Here is a 19,239-nt window from a genome sequence, read left to right on the forward strand (position 1 = left end):
ATCTGTCATAGGAGGGGGTGGACATTACCCTCCGCCAAGAAGGGGATCCATCATATCTTTCCCAAGGCCCTTCCTCTACCTTAGCCTATGAAGTAGCTGTAGGAGCAAAACCAGGAGCCACCCCAAGCCCCTTGCTTACCCATTTAGCACTCCAGGTTATTTTAATATACATCTACACATACATGCACAGATGCACACACATTACAGGGCTACGCTGGTGGGCATAGGGAAGACAGGATTCTATGCTGTCATTTGAAGAGACAAAGCAGTAAGACCTGAAGGGGAGGCTTGGTGGGAGAGGCTAGGAGTGAGGAAATAGAAATTCCCTGGTCCTTAGAGCAAAAATGGAGGTCCAGACCCTTGTCCTGAGGTGCCAGGTACCTGATTTGGGTCATCTTTTAAAAAGGTGCCTGGGAGGGGCGGAGGTGGAAGAGGGCATAAGGGGGATAAATGGTAATGGAAAAAATAAAATAAAAATGAAATAATATAAAAAGAGGGGAGAGCCTGGGATCCCTGGAGGGTAGTTCAGTGGTTAGAGCATTGTCCTGATACTCCAAGGGGTGGGTTTGATCCCCAGTCAGGGCACATACAAGAATCAACCAATGAATGCATGAGTAAGTGGAACAACAAATTGATGTTTCTCTCCCTCTCTCTCTAAAATCAATAAATAAAAAAAAATTTAAAAAGAAAAGGGAGAGGGATCGGGACTTTGTGTCATAGATCCTTGAGCTAGGCATTAAAGTTCCAGACACTTGAGACCCTTGGGAAGCAGAGCAGGAGGCCTGGGACTCTTAGATCCTAGGGGGAAAGGGCTGGGATCTTTGTCTCTCTGCTCCTGAGAGCAGTCTGGGCCCAGACTCCTGGATCTGAGGAAGAAGAGGACTGGGTCGCAATTGCTGTTCTTGATTGGGGAAATTTTGGAGGCCTGTATTCCTGGCATCTCAAAAGGAGAATTTATTTGGGGCGGGGGAAGTGGGGGCGGGGGAAGTGGGGGCGGGTTGTTCTCCAATGCTGACAGTCCCTGGAAGAGAAGGAAGCAGATTTGTGAGTTGTCTGGGTCAGAGGGAAGCCACAAAATCCACAGCCGCGGAGCCCATGACCTACGCTCCTGGCTAGGCCCTTGAATGGGGTGGGACACTGGACTCTTAAGGGAGCGGTGGCTTGACACAGGTTTCTACATGGGTGTTTCGGAGCTGCTACACTCTGCGCAGAGCTGCCACGCTATTGTCCTGGCCAGGAAGGCGGGGCTGGCGTGGGGCGGGGCTGGCGGCGCTGGCGCAGCCTGAGGGCGGTGGGAGGAGGAGGAGGAGGAGGCGGCGGTGGTGGCTGCGCTGAGAGCTCCTGTCACCGCTGGGGCCGGGCAGGGCAGGGCAGGGCGGGAGTGCTGCGGACGTGAGGGCGCGAGAGCCCAGACATGGGGCACGTCAGCCCCGACACTCGAGGTCTGGGCCGCCGCCGGGATCCGCCGCTGCTGCTGCTGTTGCTGCCACTATTGCTGCTGCTGCTGCTGCTGCGCGCGCAGCTCGCTGTCGGGAGCCTGGCGGGTGCGAACCACGGCGTGGCCGAGGTGAGGCCCGGTTGGGTCCTGGTGGATGGGGGAAGGGGCGGGACCCGGCCCTGACGCGGACAGGTCCAGTGCTGAAAGCGCAGTCTTTCCAGCCAGGTGGCTGGCCCCCGTGCGCCCCTAAGGGAACTAGGCATTGCCAACCCAGGAGTCCAGGCCCCAGTTCCCCATCAGGTGTTGTCCCAGCCTCCTCCGACCCCCAGCATAGGAACTGGCTCCTGGTCCCATAAATCAGCACCCTCAGACCCTCTCGGCCTAAGTGACTCAGCCCCAACTCCTTCCCACCTGAACGTAGGATCCACAAAGCAGTAAGACACTTAGATCCAAGAATCGGGGTCCCTTTGCATCCTCCATATGAGGGCCCCGCAGCCTCCCATGACCCAGAAGTCTAGGCTTCCAGCCACCGCTCCCCCGACCCAGGAGGTAGCTCTCCAGCCCTCAAGGGCCTTGGTTGGTGTCCAGACCTGCAGGGCCCTGAAGCCAGACCTTGTCTGTCGTCTTTGCACCCAAGAATGGGAGCCAGAGCTAGAGATGGGGGTGGGGGGCAGAACGCTTGTGTTCTGACCTCCTCCCCAGCGGTTCAGGTTTAACCCCTAACGGCCCCAGTGCGGCTGCGCCAGGGTGGAGCTTGTCTCCGCCACAAGGCCTCGAAAATCCTGGGGGACCCGAGTCGCCATAGCAACAGAAGAGCTGGGGTGCCCGGCGCAGTAGGAGCTGTATCTCAGGAAACCGTACCTCTACGGAGGCGGGTGTGCTGAACTTGGTGGAGGGGGTTGGTTCTGGGGTTTAAACATCTGGGTCCTAGGGAGCACAGCACCGAGGGACCTGTGTGCCAGCGTCTCCCGGGCCCTCACTGACCCCTTCGCCCACATACGCAGGCCCCGGGGTCCGCTCAGGTGGCCGGACTGTGCGGGCGCCTAACCCTTCATCGGGACCTGCGCACTGGCCGCTGGGAACCAGACGCGCAGCGCTCCCGAAACTGTCTCCGGGACCCGCAGCGCGTGCTCGAGTACTGCAGACAGGTGGGCCGGACTTACGGAGAGGGTCTTGAAAGAGAGTCAAAGATGTGGCGGAGTCGCTCTAGGAAAGCTAGATGTTCGAAAGGCCGGGAGCCCAGGAATCTAAGAAGGCTAGGAAGCTAGGGGGCGTGGCCAGAGGCGAAGATAGGATAGGTCGGGACCTGTTTTTTCCAGGTTAGGGAAGGGCAGAACCATGCACAAAGACCTGCTAAGGAACGTATCCACCCAGTGAAATGGTGGGCTCCTTAAACAGTAGATGTATGTAGCCAAAGGGGGGTGGGGGTGGGCTTTGACAATAAAGACCCGAGGGACCAGTAAGATAGGAAAAGCAGCTGAGCCCAATGAAAGAGTGGAAAGCTAGGAGGCGTGGCTATGAAAGGAAGAGAAGAGAAGGGACACTTACTGAGAGGCCAAACAGGGAAAGAGCCGAGGCTTAAAAGTTGTTAGAACCTACGGAGAGATGAACCTTGGGGAAGGGGGCCAAGGTGACCAGAACAGAGGTGGGCTTAGCAGAATTGAGTTTACGGGCAACGGAGGGACCTTGGTAAAGGAACTGGCCGAAGGGGAGGAGCCTAAGGATGGCGGGGCTTTTAAGGGAGTTACTAGGGGGCGTGGCCAGTGGTAATACTGGACTTAGATATTTAAGGCTGGTTCTGTGGAGAAGCAGAGCCTGGGGGGGAGAATCTCTTGTGAACACTGGAGCCTTGAAAAGGAACAGACAGTAGAGAAGCGCGACTGGTAGGGGCAGGACAGTGTGTTGATCGCTCCACTCGGTGCCCCCAGATGTATCCGGAACTGCAGATTGCACGTGTGGAACAGGCGACGGAGGCCATTCCTATGGAGCGCTGGTGCGGCGGTGCCCAGGGTGGCCACTGTGCCCACCCTCACCACCAGGTTGTGCCTTTCCGCTGCCTGCGTGAGTCACAGGCTGGGGGAGGGAAATGAGGGTGGAGGTCTCTGGCCGATTCTGGGCCCTGGCCTCAAGGCTCACATTAGGGAGTTGGATGCCTGGGTCCTGAGTGGCGCAGAGAAACTTCTGAAGATTAAAAAATCTGGATTCTGAGGAGGGTGAAGCCAGTGACTGTGGGAGGGTCTCACTCTGGTGCCCCCATTCCCCAGCGGTCGAATTCGTGAGTGAGGCCCTGCTGGTACCAGAAGGCTGCCAGTTCTTACACCAGGAGCGCATGGATCAGTGTGAGAGTTCAACCCGGAGGCATCAGGAAGCACTGGAGGTCAGGACCCTGGCTCATCCATTCTCAGCCCCCAGAACCCAGGAGTCCAGTCCCCTAACACCCACCTCCTTCAAAACCCAAGACCCTAGGCCTCGCTTCCTTCTTCCAACCAGGACAGAACCAGGAACTCAGGCTCCCAGCCCCATCAGCCTCCAAGACTCAGGCATCTAGGCCTCTCTTTAACCCTCTTCCACCCCACAATCCTGGCACCTGGACCTATTCTTCTTACAGGCCTGCAGCTCCCAGGGTCTCATCTTGCATGGCTCAGGCATGCTTTTGCCCTGTGGCATGGATCGGTTCCGAGGCGTGGAGTATGTGTGCTGCCCCCCTCCAGTGACCCCCAACCCGTCTGGGACAGAAGTTGGGTGAGTGGGAGGAAATTTTCTGTGCCCATCCCAAGGCTTCTGAGGCAGGAAATGGAAGCCAGGGGCCTGGGCCCATGTTCTTATTGCCTTGGACCTTCTAATCCCTCAGTGACCCCTCCACCCGGTCCTGGCCCCCGGTGGGCAGAGTAGAGGGGGATGAGGATGAGAAAGAGGCGGAATCCTTCCTACAGCCGGTAGACGATTACTTTGTGGAGCCCCTACAGGCTGAAGAAGAAGACGAGGAAAGAGCCCTGCCTTCAAGTTCTCATCCCCCTGCAGTGGTCAGCAAAGGTGAGGCCATTTCTGAATCCCTAGTCTCTTCCACCCTGGAGGGAAGATGATTTGGGGGCCATAGTGTAGGAACAGCTTTGGGAGGGACCTATGGGGGAGAGGTCTGACTGAGGGGAATGGAAGGGGCGAGAGCAGTTTTGGATAAAGTAGAGGTGAAAGGTCTGGCCTGTGAAGAATGAAAAGGTTGATTTAGGGGTACCTGAAATTGGAGGAGTCATTTGGTAGGTCCTAAGGATTATTTTGGGTTGGAGGATGGTGTAATGGATTCCTAAGCTTTTCAAGAACAGGCCCAGTTCAGAACTACATTTCCCATAAATGTTAGGCACCAGCTATGGCTCAGGTGGACACATGGTGGTTTCCAGTGCACTCTAGAAGATGTAGTTCTCTGGGTAGAAAAGGTGACTTGGAGACGGGCTTCAGGCTGACCCCCTGGTTCCTGGCATGGCAGTGAATCCCACCCCAAGGCCCACAGATGGTGTGGATGTGTACTTTGGTATGCCTGGAGAAATCAGTGAGCACGAGGGTTTCCTGCGGGCCAAGATGGACCTGGAGGAGCGAAGGATGCGCCAGATTAATGAGGTGATGATACTGGGGTCCCAGGATCCCCCACAACATAGAGCTCCCCTAACACCAGGAAATTTCACAGGGATAAGTGGGACTACCTCCAAAGGCTCCCCAAGCCCCTATCAACCTCTAGCCCTCAATGGCACCATGCCTAACGGATTTCTAAACCATAAAATCCCATTGAGATACCACCAGATTCTAAGGAAATTCTGGTGCATGTACTCTTCCACCTGAAATTTCTTCTGAGTATTGTCTTTTGGGAACCCAAGAACAAGTGGGACTTAAGGAATCTGAAGCATCTGAAGTCTTGAAGAAGGTTTGGGGAGCTCACTGGGTGAAGCAGGGTGGATTCTAGAATCCTGAAATTCCCCCCACCCCCAGGTGATGCGTGAATGGGCCATGGCAGACAACCAGTCCAAGAATTTGCCTAAAGCTGACAGACAGGCCCTGAATGAGGTAGGACAACCTCCAGCCAGTCCTAGTCACTCATTCCTGTCCACTACTTGGGGCACTACAGTCTCAGCCTAGCTCAGGCCTCGTCCCAGCCTCATCCAATTCCACCCCTTCCTACTTATATCAGACTTTCTTGGCCTCACCCCTACACTCAGCTCTGCCCCTTCTGGCCTAAGTCAGACCTGCCATTGTTGTCCTCAGACTGGCCATGTTCTGTGCTTCCTTAACTTGATTCTTACCTCTGAGAACTGGCTCTGGAGTCCTCTCCTGCAGACACAACCAGGTCCTTCTCACCCTCTCTCTGATGCATTCCTGTCCCTGTTAGGCGATGCCCCTGACTTTAGTTCTACCCCTCTAATCCCACTTTTACTCAATCCCAGGCTTCTGTTTCTCTATCCCATCTCTCTCAACCTCACTTTAGTTCAGCCCTACCCCCTGTAATCCCCAATCAGGTCAGCCCATTTCCTGACTTTTGCTTCCCCCTCATCCCCACCCTGCCTTAGTCTCATTTGGTCACAGTCTATCTCTAGTTTGCCCTTCCCAAGCCTAGAGCTCTGCCTTTACTACAATACTTGCTACCTTTCACCTTAACACAGGCCACCTCTGTTCCTAGATTGTTCCTGCACTGTACAATGTACACTGCCAGCTTGGCTCCTAGTAGTCCTAGTCCTGTCCTGTATCCCCACCCCTTCCAATCAGTATCCTGTGATCCAGTCTCATCCCTGAGTTGACTGCTCAGACCTAGACCCATTGCACCCGCCCTGTTTGGCCCCACAGCCCTGCCTTACCAGATGCCATTGACCCAGGCTTTCACCCATCTTCACATCTCCTGATCTTGTGCCCACCCCGTTGATAGCACTTCCAGTCCATTCTGCAGACCCTGGAAGAACAGGTGTCTGGTGAGCGACAGCGCCTGGTGGAGACCCATGCCATCCGAGTCATCGCCCTTATCAATGACCAGCGCCGCGCTGCTTTGGAAAGTTTCCTGGCAGCACTGCAGGGAAATCCGCCTCAGGTGTGGGAGCTGTGGGGGTAGAGGGCAGGGGATGGAAAGGGCTGAGGCAGGCCTAGGCAGCCTTCATTCCTTCCACAGCCAGAGCGCGTCCTGCTGGCTCTGCGGCGCTACTTCCGTGCAGAGCAGAAGGAGCAAAGGCACACACTACGACACTACCAGCATGTGGCTGCCGTGGAGCCCAAGAAGGCCCAGCAGATGAGCTTCCAGGTGTTCAGATTCTTTTGGCTCTCAAATACCTTCTACTATCTCTCAGATCCCAGTCTCTTGGACCCCATGCCTCAGACTCTTTTCTTGTCCCTCAGATCCTCTTTCTGTCTCTTGGACCTCCTTCCTCTTCCTAGAACTCTTTTGTGCCTTGGGACCATTTTGAGTCCTTTGGATTCCTACTTCCTGACCCTGGAACACTGCCCACCCCCCATCCTGTGTCTTTGATACCCTTCTTGTTTCTTGGATTTCTACTTGCTCTCTCAGAACCCCCCTCCTGTGCCTAAAACACTGTTGTTGTGCTTCATTTTTTTCTTTCCCTAACCCCACTTGTTTCCCCTGGAATCTCTGTTCTGTGCCTTCAGATCCTAACTCTGTTTCTTGGATGTTCTCTTCCTATTCTTGAGCTCCAAGTCTTGCCCTTGAACCACGTCATTTCTATATAACCCTCCAATCCTACTTCCTTTTCTGGAACCCCTTCAAACCTCACTTTCTATTCACCAGATCTTATTATCTGCTTCTCCTCCCCACTTGCCTTTATTTCCTATTTTCTATACCACATTCCTTGTATCCTATATTTATCATGTCTCCTGTTGCACTTTTCCTAATAGCTACTCCTTTCCCTCCTGCCTTACATCCTTTCCCCAGCCTCTCACTTCCTATCCCTGTACATCTTTTCCTTTTCTTTTATTCTGCTTCTTCTCCTCCAATTTCCTTCCTCCTCTAGCGCAATTCCTGGCTCTTCTACCTTCTTTCCTGTCAACAGTATGTGCTACTTTTCCTTGAACCCTATTGCCCTTCCTTCACCCTCCTTCACTCTGCATCAGTTTCCCTATCTCTATCTGGCCTACATTTCCCAGATCCTTCACACTCACTCCCCTACAGGTGCAGACCCACCTTCAAGTAATCGAGGAAAGGATGAATCAGAGCCTGGGGCTGCTTGAGCAGAACCCCCGCCTGGCTCAAGAGCTGCGGCCCCAAATTGGTGAGTACATATGCCCCTGTTTCCCATTCCAGATCTCTAAGAGCAGATCCTGACTCCCAGTCTTTGACCCTTCCCCCACTTTATTTATCCATTCCTGTGTAACAAACACCAGAATTTACTGGCTTAAATCAATCATCTTCTTTGCTCATGATTCTGGCCTGGATTCTGCTGGGTGCTTCTGCTGATTTTGCCAGTAGTCAGGCATGCAGCTAGCAGATAAGAGAGGGGCTGGGATTTTGGCACAACTGGGCCTCACTACCTCTTGTGGGCTCAGGCATCTCTTCTCCAGGGAGTCCTTCTATGTCATTTCTCCAGCAGGGTGCCTGGACTTCCTACACTGTGGTTCAGGCTCCCCAAAAATGAAAGTGGAAGCTACTAAGTCTTCTTAAGACACGGGCCCACATTCTGTTGGCTAAAGCAAGTCACAAACCCAGTTCAGATCCAAAGGGAGGAGCCTACACAAGGGCATGAATACCAGATGGTGTGACTTATCATAGCCCCAGGTCTACTGTGACTTCCTCTGCATGTCCCACACCAAACCCTGATTCTCCTGCTCTTCAAGGAAGCCATTCTCTTGCAACTTCAACCTCTATCCTCCCTGCCAGGGGTGCCTCTAGCCAGCTCCCCTCTTTCCCAGGTTACGCTTATGGCTACCCCCAATTACTTTACTACTAAGATGCTATCCATTCATCCAGTTTGTGTGTGTGTGTGTGTGTAGTCCTTATGCTCATGACCTCCATCGCCTTTCTGCATGTTTCCCTCAGAGGAACTCCTCCACTCTGAACATCTGAGTCCCAGTGAATTGGAAGTCCCTGCCCCTGGGAGCAGCATTGAGGACAAGGGAGGGCTGCAGCCTCTGGATTCCAAGGACGGTGAGTTAACCCAAATACAGATAATCTCAGATTTTGGAAGACAGACCCCCAACCTAATTTCTAATCCCCCAAAGTCTGGGGGTGTCTCAGCTACCACAGTGAATGGGAGAAGATGAAGAGGAATGTCTAAGGTTGTTGAGGCCTCTGTAGCATCCTTGATCCTCCTGCCTTGGACCCTGGGAGGGTATTTCTCCACCTTTTCTTTAGTGAAGCTCTCCTCTCTTCACTGTTCCCCCTGCCTTCTCTGGCTGCCAACAGACACCCCCATGGCCCTTCCAAAAGGTGAGTATCTCTCAGAGTAGACCCCTGCCACCAAATCCCATTGAGTCCCTGAACCCAAAATTAAAAAGGGTCGATATACTGGAAACCCCAAACCTACTGGAGTAGAGTCCGGTGCCCCTCTGACGCCCTCCTCAGGTTGGGGCAGCACCACTCTGGACTCTCAGGAATGAGCAAGGACTTGGGGGGTAGGGTCCACAGGACAAGATGCTGCACCCCCAGGGAAAGAGAAGCTGTCTCCCCTGGAACAGTATGAGCGGAAGGTAAGTTAGTTGGCCCTGTGGGCTTCTGAAGGAGGCCTGGGGATGGGGCCTGGTCTCAAAGGTCTGAAGGAGGAGGGTGCTATGGGGTTGGATTCCTTCGTTAAGGGAAGAGGTAACTGAGGACATGGACTTCAGGATTGTGGGGAAGATGAGGGCTGGGAGATGCCCTCTTTGGCACTAGGGGAGGTGGCGGCAGGGGCCCAGATGCCTTGATTCCTGACTCCTCCTGCTCCCCCAGGTGAATATGTCTGTTCCAAGGGGTTTTCCTTCCCATTCATCGGAGATTCAGAGAGATGAGCTGGTAAGAGGAGGAATATTTGGGGTACCTAGGGGAAGAGGTCAGAGGTCAGTGCCTAGGCTGTGACTTCCAGAGCCACACTGGGCCCTGGTGAGCCTCAAAGATGACCCCTGCCTCATCTCTATCTGTAGGCACCAGCCGGAACAGGGATGTCCCGAGAGGCTGTGTCCGGTTTGCTGATCATGGGAGCAGGTGGGGGCTCCCTGATCGTTCTCTCCGTGCTGCTCTTGCGCAGGAAGAAGCCCTACGGGGCTATCAGCCATGGAGTGGTGGAGGTGAGAGATGTAAAGATGCAGTAAGGGGAGGGATTCCAGAGCCTGGGTGTGGAGGAGCTGTAAGATCTGTGGTCAGGTCCCTGTGCTCCACTATTCCTCCCCTGCTCCTATTGCAGGTGGACCCCATGCTGACCCTGGAGGAGCAGCAGCTGCGTGAACTGCAGCGTCATGGCTATGAGAACCCTACTTATCGCTTCCTGGAAGAACGACCCTGAACCAGCCCCCTTCACCCATTTGGCTGAATTCAGACCTTTCCTCTTCCTGGAACCCGAGAGCCCCAAGTCCCAGACTGGGGAAGGGGTCTTGAAAAAGTTCGTTTCACAGCCTCGTGAGGGGGCTGGAAATTCTTATTTCCCCTTTCCAGTTCCAAATCCCATCCCTAAGATATCCCCAGCTGCCTCCCTGCTTGGGATCTCCTCACCTTAATTTATTTTGTAAGTTAATTTATTGTTCGTTAATGTAACTACCAGCTTGGTCCCTGGAATTCACCCTCCCACGTGTTGCCCACTAACATCCCAATAAAGTCCTCTTTCCCACCAGGCCATCCTGCATCTCTCCTGGGGAATCAGTGAGTAATCATAGCTCCGCTGTTGTGCATCCCCACCCAGGGATCTTTAAATCTGGGCGAGGCCTGGGGAGAGGGGCTCAGAGTCCTAGGATAGGTTCTTTGTGCCCACCCTGGAGCTTTCCTTGATGCTGAATAGAATACCTGCTGGGTTCCAGGGTAAACCCAGGAAGCTGGGCTCTGGCAAGTTTCCCCTGTCTCCTACTCTGTCATACATAATCACACACACAGCATCCACCGCCAACCTATGAGCCTGATGGGGACCTGGGAATCTTTTTTTTAAATAACTATTTTATTTTATTGATTTCAATTTAATTTAATTTAAATCTTCCCCAAGGATACATTTATTGGTTTTAGAGAGAGAGAGAGAGAGACATTGATGTGAGAGAGGAACACCGATTGGTTGCCTTCCACATGAGCCCCTGACCAGGGACTGAATCCACAACCTAAGTATGTGCCCTGACTGGGAATTGAAACTGTGGCCTTTCAATGCAAGGGATGAGAGTCCAACTGAGGGCCCAAGGAATCTTAAACCACTCTTACCATTTCCAAGTCTTCACAACTTCTTGGGGAGACTGTAGGAACCCCCCCCCTAGGGTGTGGGAATTCCAGTCATGTGTCCTAGAGAGGGTTATATGGTATTTGCAAGTGTCTGTTGGAATTTATACCCTCACATGTCCCATTTTGTGACATGTTGTAGTTATCTCTCTACTTATGTTGTTACCTGTCACAAGAGGGTTGCTATGAGAATTAAAAGGGTTAGTATTTGTGGGGACATTAGAACTGTGCCTGCCACTTTGCAAGTATTGTTCAATAAATTTTAAAATGATATGGCAACAAACACTCATATGGAACTCACCCTGTGCCAGGTGTTGCTCTAAGGGCTTTATATTTATTGGCATACTTCATCACTACTTCTACCCATGAAGTAGGTACTAATACTATCCTCCTTCATAGATAAGAAAACGGAGGCAAGGAGAAGTTACATCACTTTTCTAAGGTCACCATCTAGGAAAGGCCAGAGAAACTGGCTTCCAGCGCCCATACTCTTGGCCATTTTGCTAACCTACTGTCCCATAATTTGTGGCTGTCCCATATGGTATTCAGTATGTGCACCGCAAAATTCCAGTTGATACCGTTCAGCCTCTCATGGACAACAAACCAAGCACACATGTGCCAGTGCCTCCACCTTAAGTCGTGAGGCTTACAATAACCACCACTTACTTTTTTATGGTTCTTCAATCTGGCCTGGGCCCAGCTGGGCAGCTCTGTTATCTTGCTTTGGCCACTCATGTGGCTGCAGTCAGTTGTGCATTTTACCACAACTTACCAGCAGATGGCAGTAATATGCCATGTTCTAACAACATAACTCTTCTGACACGTCTTAGGTAGGGAGCACCTGTTTCTAATAATCCCAAAGGACCTATGAGCTCACTCACAGTGGCTCTTCATTATATAAATAGTATATATATAAATGTAAATGCAAGTCCAGGATATGAAATATAGACCTGGTAGGTATTGGAAGGAAGATAACTACATGATGCAAATTGGATACAATGCCACAGCTTCGTTCAAGAACCCAGTTTGCCGCCCTGGCTGCTGTGGCCCAGTGGATTGAGTGTCGGCCTGCGAGCCCAGTGTCGCTGGTTCTATTCCCAGTCAGGGCACATGACTAGGTTGCACGTCAGGTCCCCAGTTGGGGGCACGAGTGAGAGGCAACCACAGAGTGATGTTTCTTTCCCTCTCTTTCTCCTTTCCCCTCTCTCTAAAAATAAACAAACAAATAAATTATTAGGGAAAAAAAAAAGAAATCTTAAAAAAAAAAAAGAACCCAGATGGCAATATCATTTTGATACTGGTCATACCTTCGGTTATCCTTACACAACTCTAACAGAAATCTATAACTAGCACCACAAGCAGGGGAAAAAGCTGTCTTTGTGGTTAGACAGCCAGGGGTGAGCAACAGGAAAACAGGGTAAGGAGCTCCAATTAGGTGAGATAGGAAATGAAAGGCCATTTTGCTTAATGTGCTCAGTGCCTGATTCCTTAATTGTGTTGACGTTTTAATGGCAATTCTTAGGATAATTAAAAATACTGTTATTATAGAAATATCAGCAGGAAAAGTAATTTCTCTATTGCTCATTTGATGCTTTTGTGCCCCTAAACCACCCTTCTTTTCCCATTGAAAACGATTTGATAATTCTGTTTTTAATAATGCAAAATTTCTTAGAGACATTTTATCATGTTAGTGGTATGTATTCATACATGTGAGGATATACATGTATATATCAACAGAATCTGAGATGCCATCAGCAATAGGAAATATATCATTATTTTATGTACCACAAAAGAAAAAAATGCAGAAATTAAACTATACCACATGATTGATTGTAAGATGAATTCCAATTAAGTTCTTAGAATCAATGAAATGAAACATATTCTTAGGAATTCTTCTTGGGTGAGCTACCACTTTGAGTACTCAGCAGAGCACTTGTATGCTGGTACAGGGCAGCCCCTGATAACCCCACCTCCCGATATTCGTGCCTTTGCATAGTGCCCTTCATCCCACTAATTCTAGGCTTGGCCATGTGACTGACTTTGACCAATAGGATGTCAGCATACATGATGCAAGCAGGCACTTGGGGTTCTCTTGGAACACTCCCTTTTGGAGCTACCAAATAAAGAGAGCCACACACACACCCCTCCTGCAGAGAACACATGAAGAGAGATGTTTGGCCTACTCCCAGGGGTTCTAGCCATCTCAGCTGAGCTATCAGACATGCAAAGGAAGTTGTCCAGCACAATCAGGCCTCTACCTGACTGCAGCCACATGAGTGACCAAAACAAGATAACAGAACTGCCCAGCTGAGCCCAGCCCAGATTGAAGAATCATGAAAAAGTAAGTGGTGCTTATTTTAAGCCACATGTTTTGAGGTAGCGACACTGGCACATGTGTGCTTGGTTTGTTGTCCATGAGAAGCTCTGACTCCGAGCAGTAGGGGGCTATGGTGGGTTCAAAGGCTTCCTAAGGAGTGAGGTCAGCAACATGGCAGGGTGAGAGAACCTCCAGGTCTCTCCCCTTGAAGTTACAGGTTGGACAGCTATAATTCAATAAAGGATTCCCTGCTGAACACATAAACACATCTGAGGGATCCATGCATTGAAGCATCTGAAGGTGAGCATATGGAGTGAACAAGGGAGATAGGATGGAGGAAGGACAGAGACGGGAGCTGAAAACACAGTCCAGCACTGGCCATAGCCAAGCAGATGAGATAGCAGTGAAGGGCTAGGGTGCAACCTCCACTGGGAAAACTGAAGGGGCAGAGAGCAATAAGGCCTGAGTGGTCGGCATACATTGAGGCTGGGCCTAGTCAGGCACAGAGAAGTGGTGAAAAAGGGTGTCCATGTTCCACAACCTGCCATCACTGGACAACAGAAACTACAAACATGGGAACCCACCCATCCTCTGTGGCCTGCAAGGCAGTAAATTCTCACTCAGCAGATTGTAAAAAGTCAGAGACAACTTTCCAGCCTAAGTGGCTAAGCCCACTGGAAAAATCAGAGCCACAGACACATGAACTACTTCCACCTGCTTACCCTCCCCTACCCATCACAAAGGAGCCTGGTAGAAACAGCTGGGCGACCTCATACAGAGTGGCTCTGAGAAGTGGCTTCTGACTATAGGAAAGCAGCTCCAGGAACACACAGACCAGGGGATCCATAGCCGGCCACATTCTCCCACAGGTATGGTGCCCTGAGACCTAGGTGATGCGGTTGTGAAGGGGATGCCCACCTCCTTGGGGAATATGAACATTTTTCATGGCGGAGGCCACATCACCCCACAGATATACCAGGAGCAGCAGTAGCACAAGTTAAGAGAAAATAAAACTTTGTGCTTCAGCACCACCTACTGGAAAACAAAAGAAGAATTTTACTTATTAACCTAAATAGTTGAGGGAAATACTTAAAGATTTCCTTCTTTTCTTTTCTTTTCTTTCTTTCTTTCTCTCTTTTTTTGAGGGTTATTTATTTTCTTACATAAAATGAGTCCAGAGGTTGGAAGGCCAGGGCTGCTACGGTATCTTGGAATCCAAACTCCCTTTATTTTCTTGCTTTTTAAAAAATTCTTATTTTTTAATAAATTTTTATTTTTCAATTACAGTTGACATACAATATTATATTAGTTTCAAGTGTAAAACCCAGTGATTATACATTCTATAACTTACTAAGTGATCATCCCAATAAATCTCATACCTATCTGACACCATACATCATTATTATATTATTGACTGTATTTCCTATGCTGTACTTTACATCTCATGACTATTTGGTAACTACCAATTTGTACTTTATAATCCCTTCACCTTTTTTACCCATACTCCAAACCCCCTTCCCTCTGGCAACCATCAAAATGTTCTCTGTATGTATGTCTGTTTCTGTCCTGTTTGTCTATTTGTTTTTAGATTCAACGTTGATAGATATTTTTATTGCCATATTATTATTCATATTTTTAATCTTTATTTTCTTCTTCTAAAAGAATACCCTTTAACATTTCATGTAAAATTGGTTGGTGGTGGTGAACTCCTTCAGCTTTTTCTTGTCTGGGAAGCTCTTTATCTGTCCTTTACTTTTATGTGATAGTTTTGATGGTAAAGTAATCTTGGTTGTAGGTCTTTGCTTTTCATCACTTTGAATATTTCTTGCCAATCCCTTCTAGCCTGAAAACCTTCTTTTGAGATGTTATGGAGCATTTACGAGCAAAGAGGACACGAGGCAATTTAGAAACAAATTTATGGTGTTTATTTACCTGACCAGGGACGGTTCTTCCCACTTTCAGAAGCAGAAGATGGGAGAGCCGCCCTGCCTTACAGACTAAAAGGTTTTTAAAGGCAAAAAACTATACTCATTCCTTGGGGCAGCCAGATAACAACGGCAGGCAAAAGAAGAAAAAAAGCTACACAGGCGTGAGAAACTACATGTACATATACTTTCTAATTTAGAAGGAGCTTCAGCTGATAAACACTTGGCGTGCCTGGGGTTGAGATAATAGCCAGGGTCAGCTAGCAAAGGGGCCTCAAGGTTGCTAAGATACGTGAGCAAAAAAAATAACCTGCCACTGGAATAAAACGCAAAAATGGCAAAGAGTAAAAAATGACCCATCACATGAGAAATCAGCTGGAAGTCTTATGAGAGCTTCCTTGTCTATCGCTTGCTGCCTTTAAGATTCTCTTTGTCTTTAACCTTTGGCATTTTAATTATGATGCATCTTGGTGCGGACCTTTTTGGGTTAATCTTGTTTGGGATTCTCTGTGCTTCCTGGACTTGTATGTCCATTTCCTCCACCAGGTTAGGGAAGTTTTCCATCATCATCATCATCATTAACTATTATTATTATTTTATCCTGAGGACATTTTTTTAATTGTTTTTAGAGAGAAAGGAGTGGGGAAGGAGAAACATCAATGTGAGAGAAAAATAACGATTGGTTGCCTCCCGCATGCATCCAGACCAGGGGGATTGAACCTGAATCTAGGTATGTGCCCTGACGATGAATTGAACCCACAACCTTTTAATCCACGGGATGATGCTGCAACCAACTGAGCCACACCAGCCAGCACCCATCATTATTTTTTTACATAGGTTCTCAATATCTTGCTTTCTATTTTCTCTTTCTGACACTCCCATGATGTGAATGTCGGTATACTTGAACTTGTTTTATACTATCCTTTTTTGTTGGTTTGTTTTTTTCTGATTGGGTGTTTTCTGCTTTCTTATTTCCCAAGTGTCTGATTTGATCCTCTGCTTCATCTACTCCACTGCTGATTCCCTGTGTTACATTCTTCATTTCAATTAATACGTTCTTCATTTTTACTCTTTTTTAATGTTTTCTAGTTCCATTTTTATGTTTCATATCTCTTTGTTGAAGTTTTCATGAAGTTCATCTACTCTTCCCCTAAGTTCATTGAGCATCTTTATATCTAGCATTTTGAACTCTGCATCTGGTAGATTCCTTGTCTCTATTTTGTTCAGTTCTTTTCTGGACTTTTGTTCATTTCTTTCATTTGTGATACATTTCTTTGTCTCCTCATTTTTGTAGCCTCCCTGTGTTTGTTTCTATGTTTTAGGTAGAGCTGCTATGTCTCCTGGGCTTCATAAAGTGGCCTTATGTAGTAGGTGTCCTGTTGGGTCCTGTTCACCTGAATTGGGCACTCTAGGTGCATCCCTATATGGGTTCTGTTCATGCTTCTGTTGTAGTTGAGCCTTGATTGTTCGTGGCATGTCAATAAGAGGGATTTACCCCAGACCAATTGGCTTCAAAGATTGGCTGCAATGATTGTTGGAGAATCAGTTGTGCAGGGGCCCAACCCACAGATCAGGACTTAGTCCACGCCTTGAGTGTGTTGCTTGTGGAAGTGGTTGGGTGGTGCTTCAATATGGTCTGAAGATGTCCATTGACTATGTTCCAGGGATGTGGAGGCCAAGATCAACCACTGCCTGTGTTCTTCCCAGTGCCACTCAGCATAGCTACAGAGCAATCTGCAAATTATTGCTCTTTGTGCTGGGCTAGGAGGTCCCAGGGGCTACTTATTTGAGATATTTTAGGAAAGTCTGAAGATTAGCCAAGACAGGACATTCATGTGGAAAACCCACTAGAAACAGCTTGGGTAGGCTTAAAATTTGGGTGGGGATGGATTTCAGGGAATCACTGGGGTGGGGCGGGGGGGGGGCAAACAGTGATATCCAGGTTGATGGAGACTCAGATATTTGCTGGCTCTGTTGAGGGAGGGCTCAGTAAAGGAAAAACGGTCTCTGCCAGCCTTATGTCTGGGAGAAAGCTGCCCCTCCAGCTCTCATCCTGATGCCAAACAATTTAGTTCCTTCCCATATGTCCCTGGTTCCTTTCCAGCTACTGCCCCAGTGCTGGAGCGCAGAGCAAGTGAACCCAAGTAAGTTCTTGGGCGGGCCCTTTAAAAGGTGCTTCCTGGGACTCCAGAAGCCCTCCGCCTCACTCAGGCACAACTTCCATTGGTTTTTATAACCAGAAGTTATGGGGACTTCTCTTTATGGTACTGGAACCCTGGGCTAGTGGGCCTGATGTTGGGCTTGGGACCTCTTGCTCCTGAGGAGGACCTCCATAGCCAAGATATCCTTAATCACCCACTGTGGGTGTGGGACCAGCCTGTTTCAAGTCTCTACCCATCCTAGCAGTCTTGAAATGGCTTTTTCTTTATATCCTTAGTTATAGTGTTACAGAGCCCCTGGGCTGCTCCAGTTGAAAACAAACCCACGGGCTCTTTAGTCAGGGGTCTGATTGCCCGCCGCCAGAATTACAACTCTTAATACTTCAGTTGAGTGAAAAGAAAATTGTTTATTTAGCAGTTACACATATCCTTGCCTCCCTCCTACCAAACCTAGCCAGATTTTAGGAAGGTCAGAAACACTGTTTCCCTACTTCCCAAACACAGTTCAGCTTTACCAGCAGCTGCCAATCACTCAATCTGATTGGGGAGGTCCTTTCTGTGCTGTGGTGCCCTTCAGCTCTCAATACAAAACCGCCGGGATTCTCAGCCTCCTTGCAAACTGCCTTCTTCCTGTAAACCACGTGGATCTCCTCTCCTTCTCCAGAGCACCTCTGCGAACACTCACCAGCGAGGGAGACAGCCCCAGAGCATGCCCCCAAGCATTCGCAGCTGCCTATATATCCCTGACTGTGTCCTCTGACGGCAGTGGGTGTTACCAACAGTTCTGACCATTCACAGAACCCCACGCAGGCTCTGTGTGCTTTCCATACCATCACCTGGTTCAAGACTCCTCCCATCCACCTGAGGCCTTGAAAGCATCCAAGCAATTTTGCATAATGAAAGACACCAGCCATCAGCCTCAGGCATATGGAGGCATTCTGAAAGCTGCTTCCTTCTCCCCATCCCCCAACCGCAAACTCCGGGGATTTTTGGACTCCCCTGTTTCTGTAACAACAGGACTTCTGTTCAGCTAGATTTCAGGTGGTTCCGAATAATGGTTGTTCTCTAAGTTAGTTGTAATTTTGAGGTGGTTGTGGGGAAATGTGAATACTGTATTTACCTATGGCACCATCTTAACTGGAAGCCCCCAAAAGAAGGTTTCATTCCCACAAATGGCCAGGCAGAGAAATAATCAATCAAACACAATGAATAACCAAGGTAACAAGGGAGTAAGAAATAAAAATTTAAATTTCTAGAAAATATAAGCACAGACAACAGTATGATGGTTTCCAGAGGGAATGGGGGGTGGGGGAGGTATAAGAGGGTAAAGGAGATATAAATGGTGACAGAAGGAGACTTGACTTGGGGTGGTGAACACACAATTCAATATACAGATCATGTATGAGTATTATAGAATGGCACACCTGAAACCTATATAACTTTATTAACCAATGTCACCCCAATAAATTCAATAAGTAAAAAAAAAAAAAAAATCAAAATTAAAAAACCTCCAAAAATAAAGACATGGAAGACTGTGATTTAAATGACAGAGAATTCAAGACTGCAGTTATGAAAAAACTCAAAATACAAGAAAACTCAAAAAAGCAATTCAATGAGCTCAGAAATAAAATCAAATAACAAAAAAGGTACTTAAGCAAAGATATCGAAACTATAAAAAAGAACCAAACAGAAATTCTAAAGATTAATAATTCAATGAATGAAGGGGAAAATAAACTGGTAAGCTTAGGAAATAAAGCAGACCCGATGGAGGCAAGAGTTGGTGATAGGGAAGATAGAAATTCAACTGTGACTCAGTTGGAAGACAGAATTTATAGTAAAAATAAAAGAAATAAAAGAACTGTATGAAAGCTATCTGACTCCATTAGAAATAGCAATATAAGAATAATGAGGGCAATCCAAAATAGCATTGGAGTAGGTGGAAGTTATACTTACCTCCTCCCAAGTCCAAACTGGAATTACAACTAAATTGTAAGAATAATCAAACTGAATAAACAACTGAAGACTAAATGAAGAGA

General features: G+C 48.6%; 1 protein-coding gene across 4 annotated transcripts; it reads left to right on the forward strand.

Moving 5' to 3' along the window:
* The first annotated feature begins 1,335 nt into the window (after positions 1-1,335).
* On the forward strand, positions 1,336-10,221 carry APLP1 (amyloid beta precursor like protein 1). Of its 4 annotated transcripts, none has more exons than XM_090259576.1 (17): positions 1,337-1,567; positions 2,443-2,586; positions 3,367-3,499; positions 3,703-3,815; positions 4,047-4,180; positions 4,290-4,471; positions 4,920-5,050; positions 5,417-5,491; positions 6,345-6,503; positions 6,582-6,710; positions 7,593-7,692; positions 8,457-8,564; positions 8,772-8,846; positions 9,036-9,106; positions 9,345-9,407; positions 9,536-9,679; positions 9,796-10,221. In XM_090259576.1, the coding sequence occupies exons 1-17, from the start codon at positions 1,415-1,417 to the stop codon at positions 9,892-9,894; spliced, it is 2,013 nt and encodes a 670-aa protein (XP_090115702.1). In that variant the 5' UTR covers positions 1,337-1,414; the 3' UTR covers positions 9,895-10,221. The 4 variants fall into 4 exon arrangements, with proteins under 4 accessions (XP_090115705.1, XP_090115702.1, XP_090115703.1 ...); XM_090259577.1 differs by having other exon boundaries at positions 8,823-8,846; XM_090259578.1 differs by lacking the exon at positions 8,772-8,846.
* The last annotated feature ends 9,018 nt before the right edge of the window (positions 10,222-19,239 follow it).

This window comes from Furipterus horrens, unplaced genomic scaffold (genome assembly GCF_987537825.1).
Source record: "Furipterus horrens unplaced genomic scaffold, mFurHor1.1.pri manual_scaffold_13, whole genome shotgun sequence".
Lineage (NCBI taxonomy): Eukaryota > Metazoa > Chordata > Mammalia > Chiroptera > Furipteridae > Furipterus > Furipterus horrens.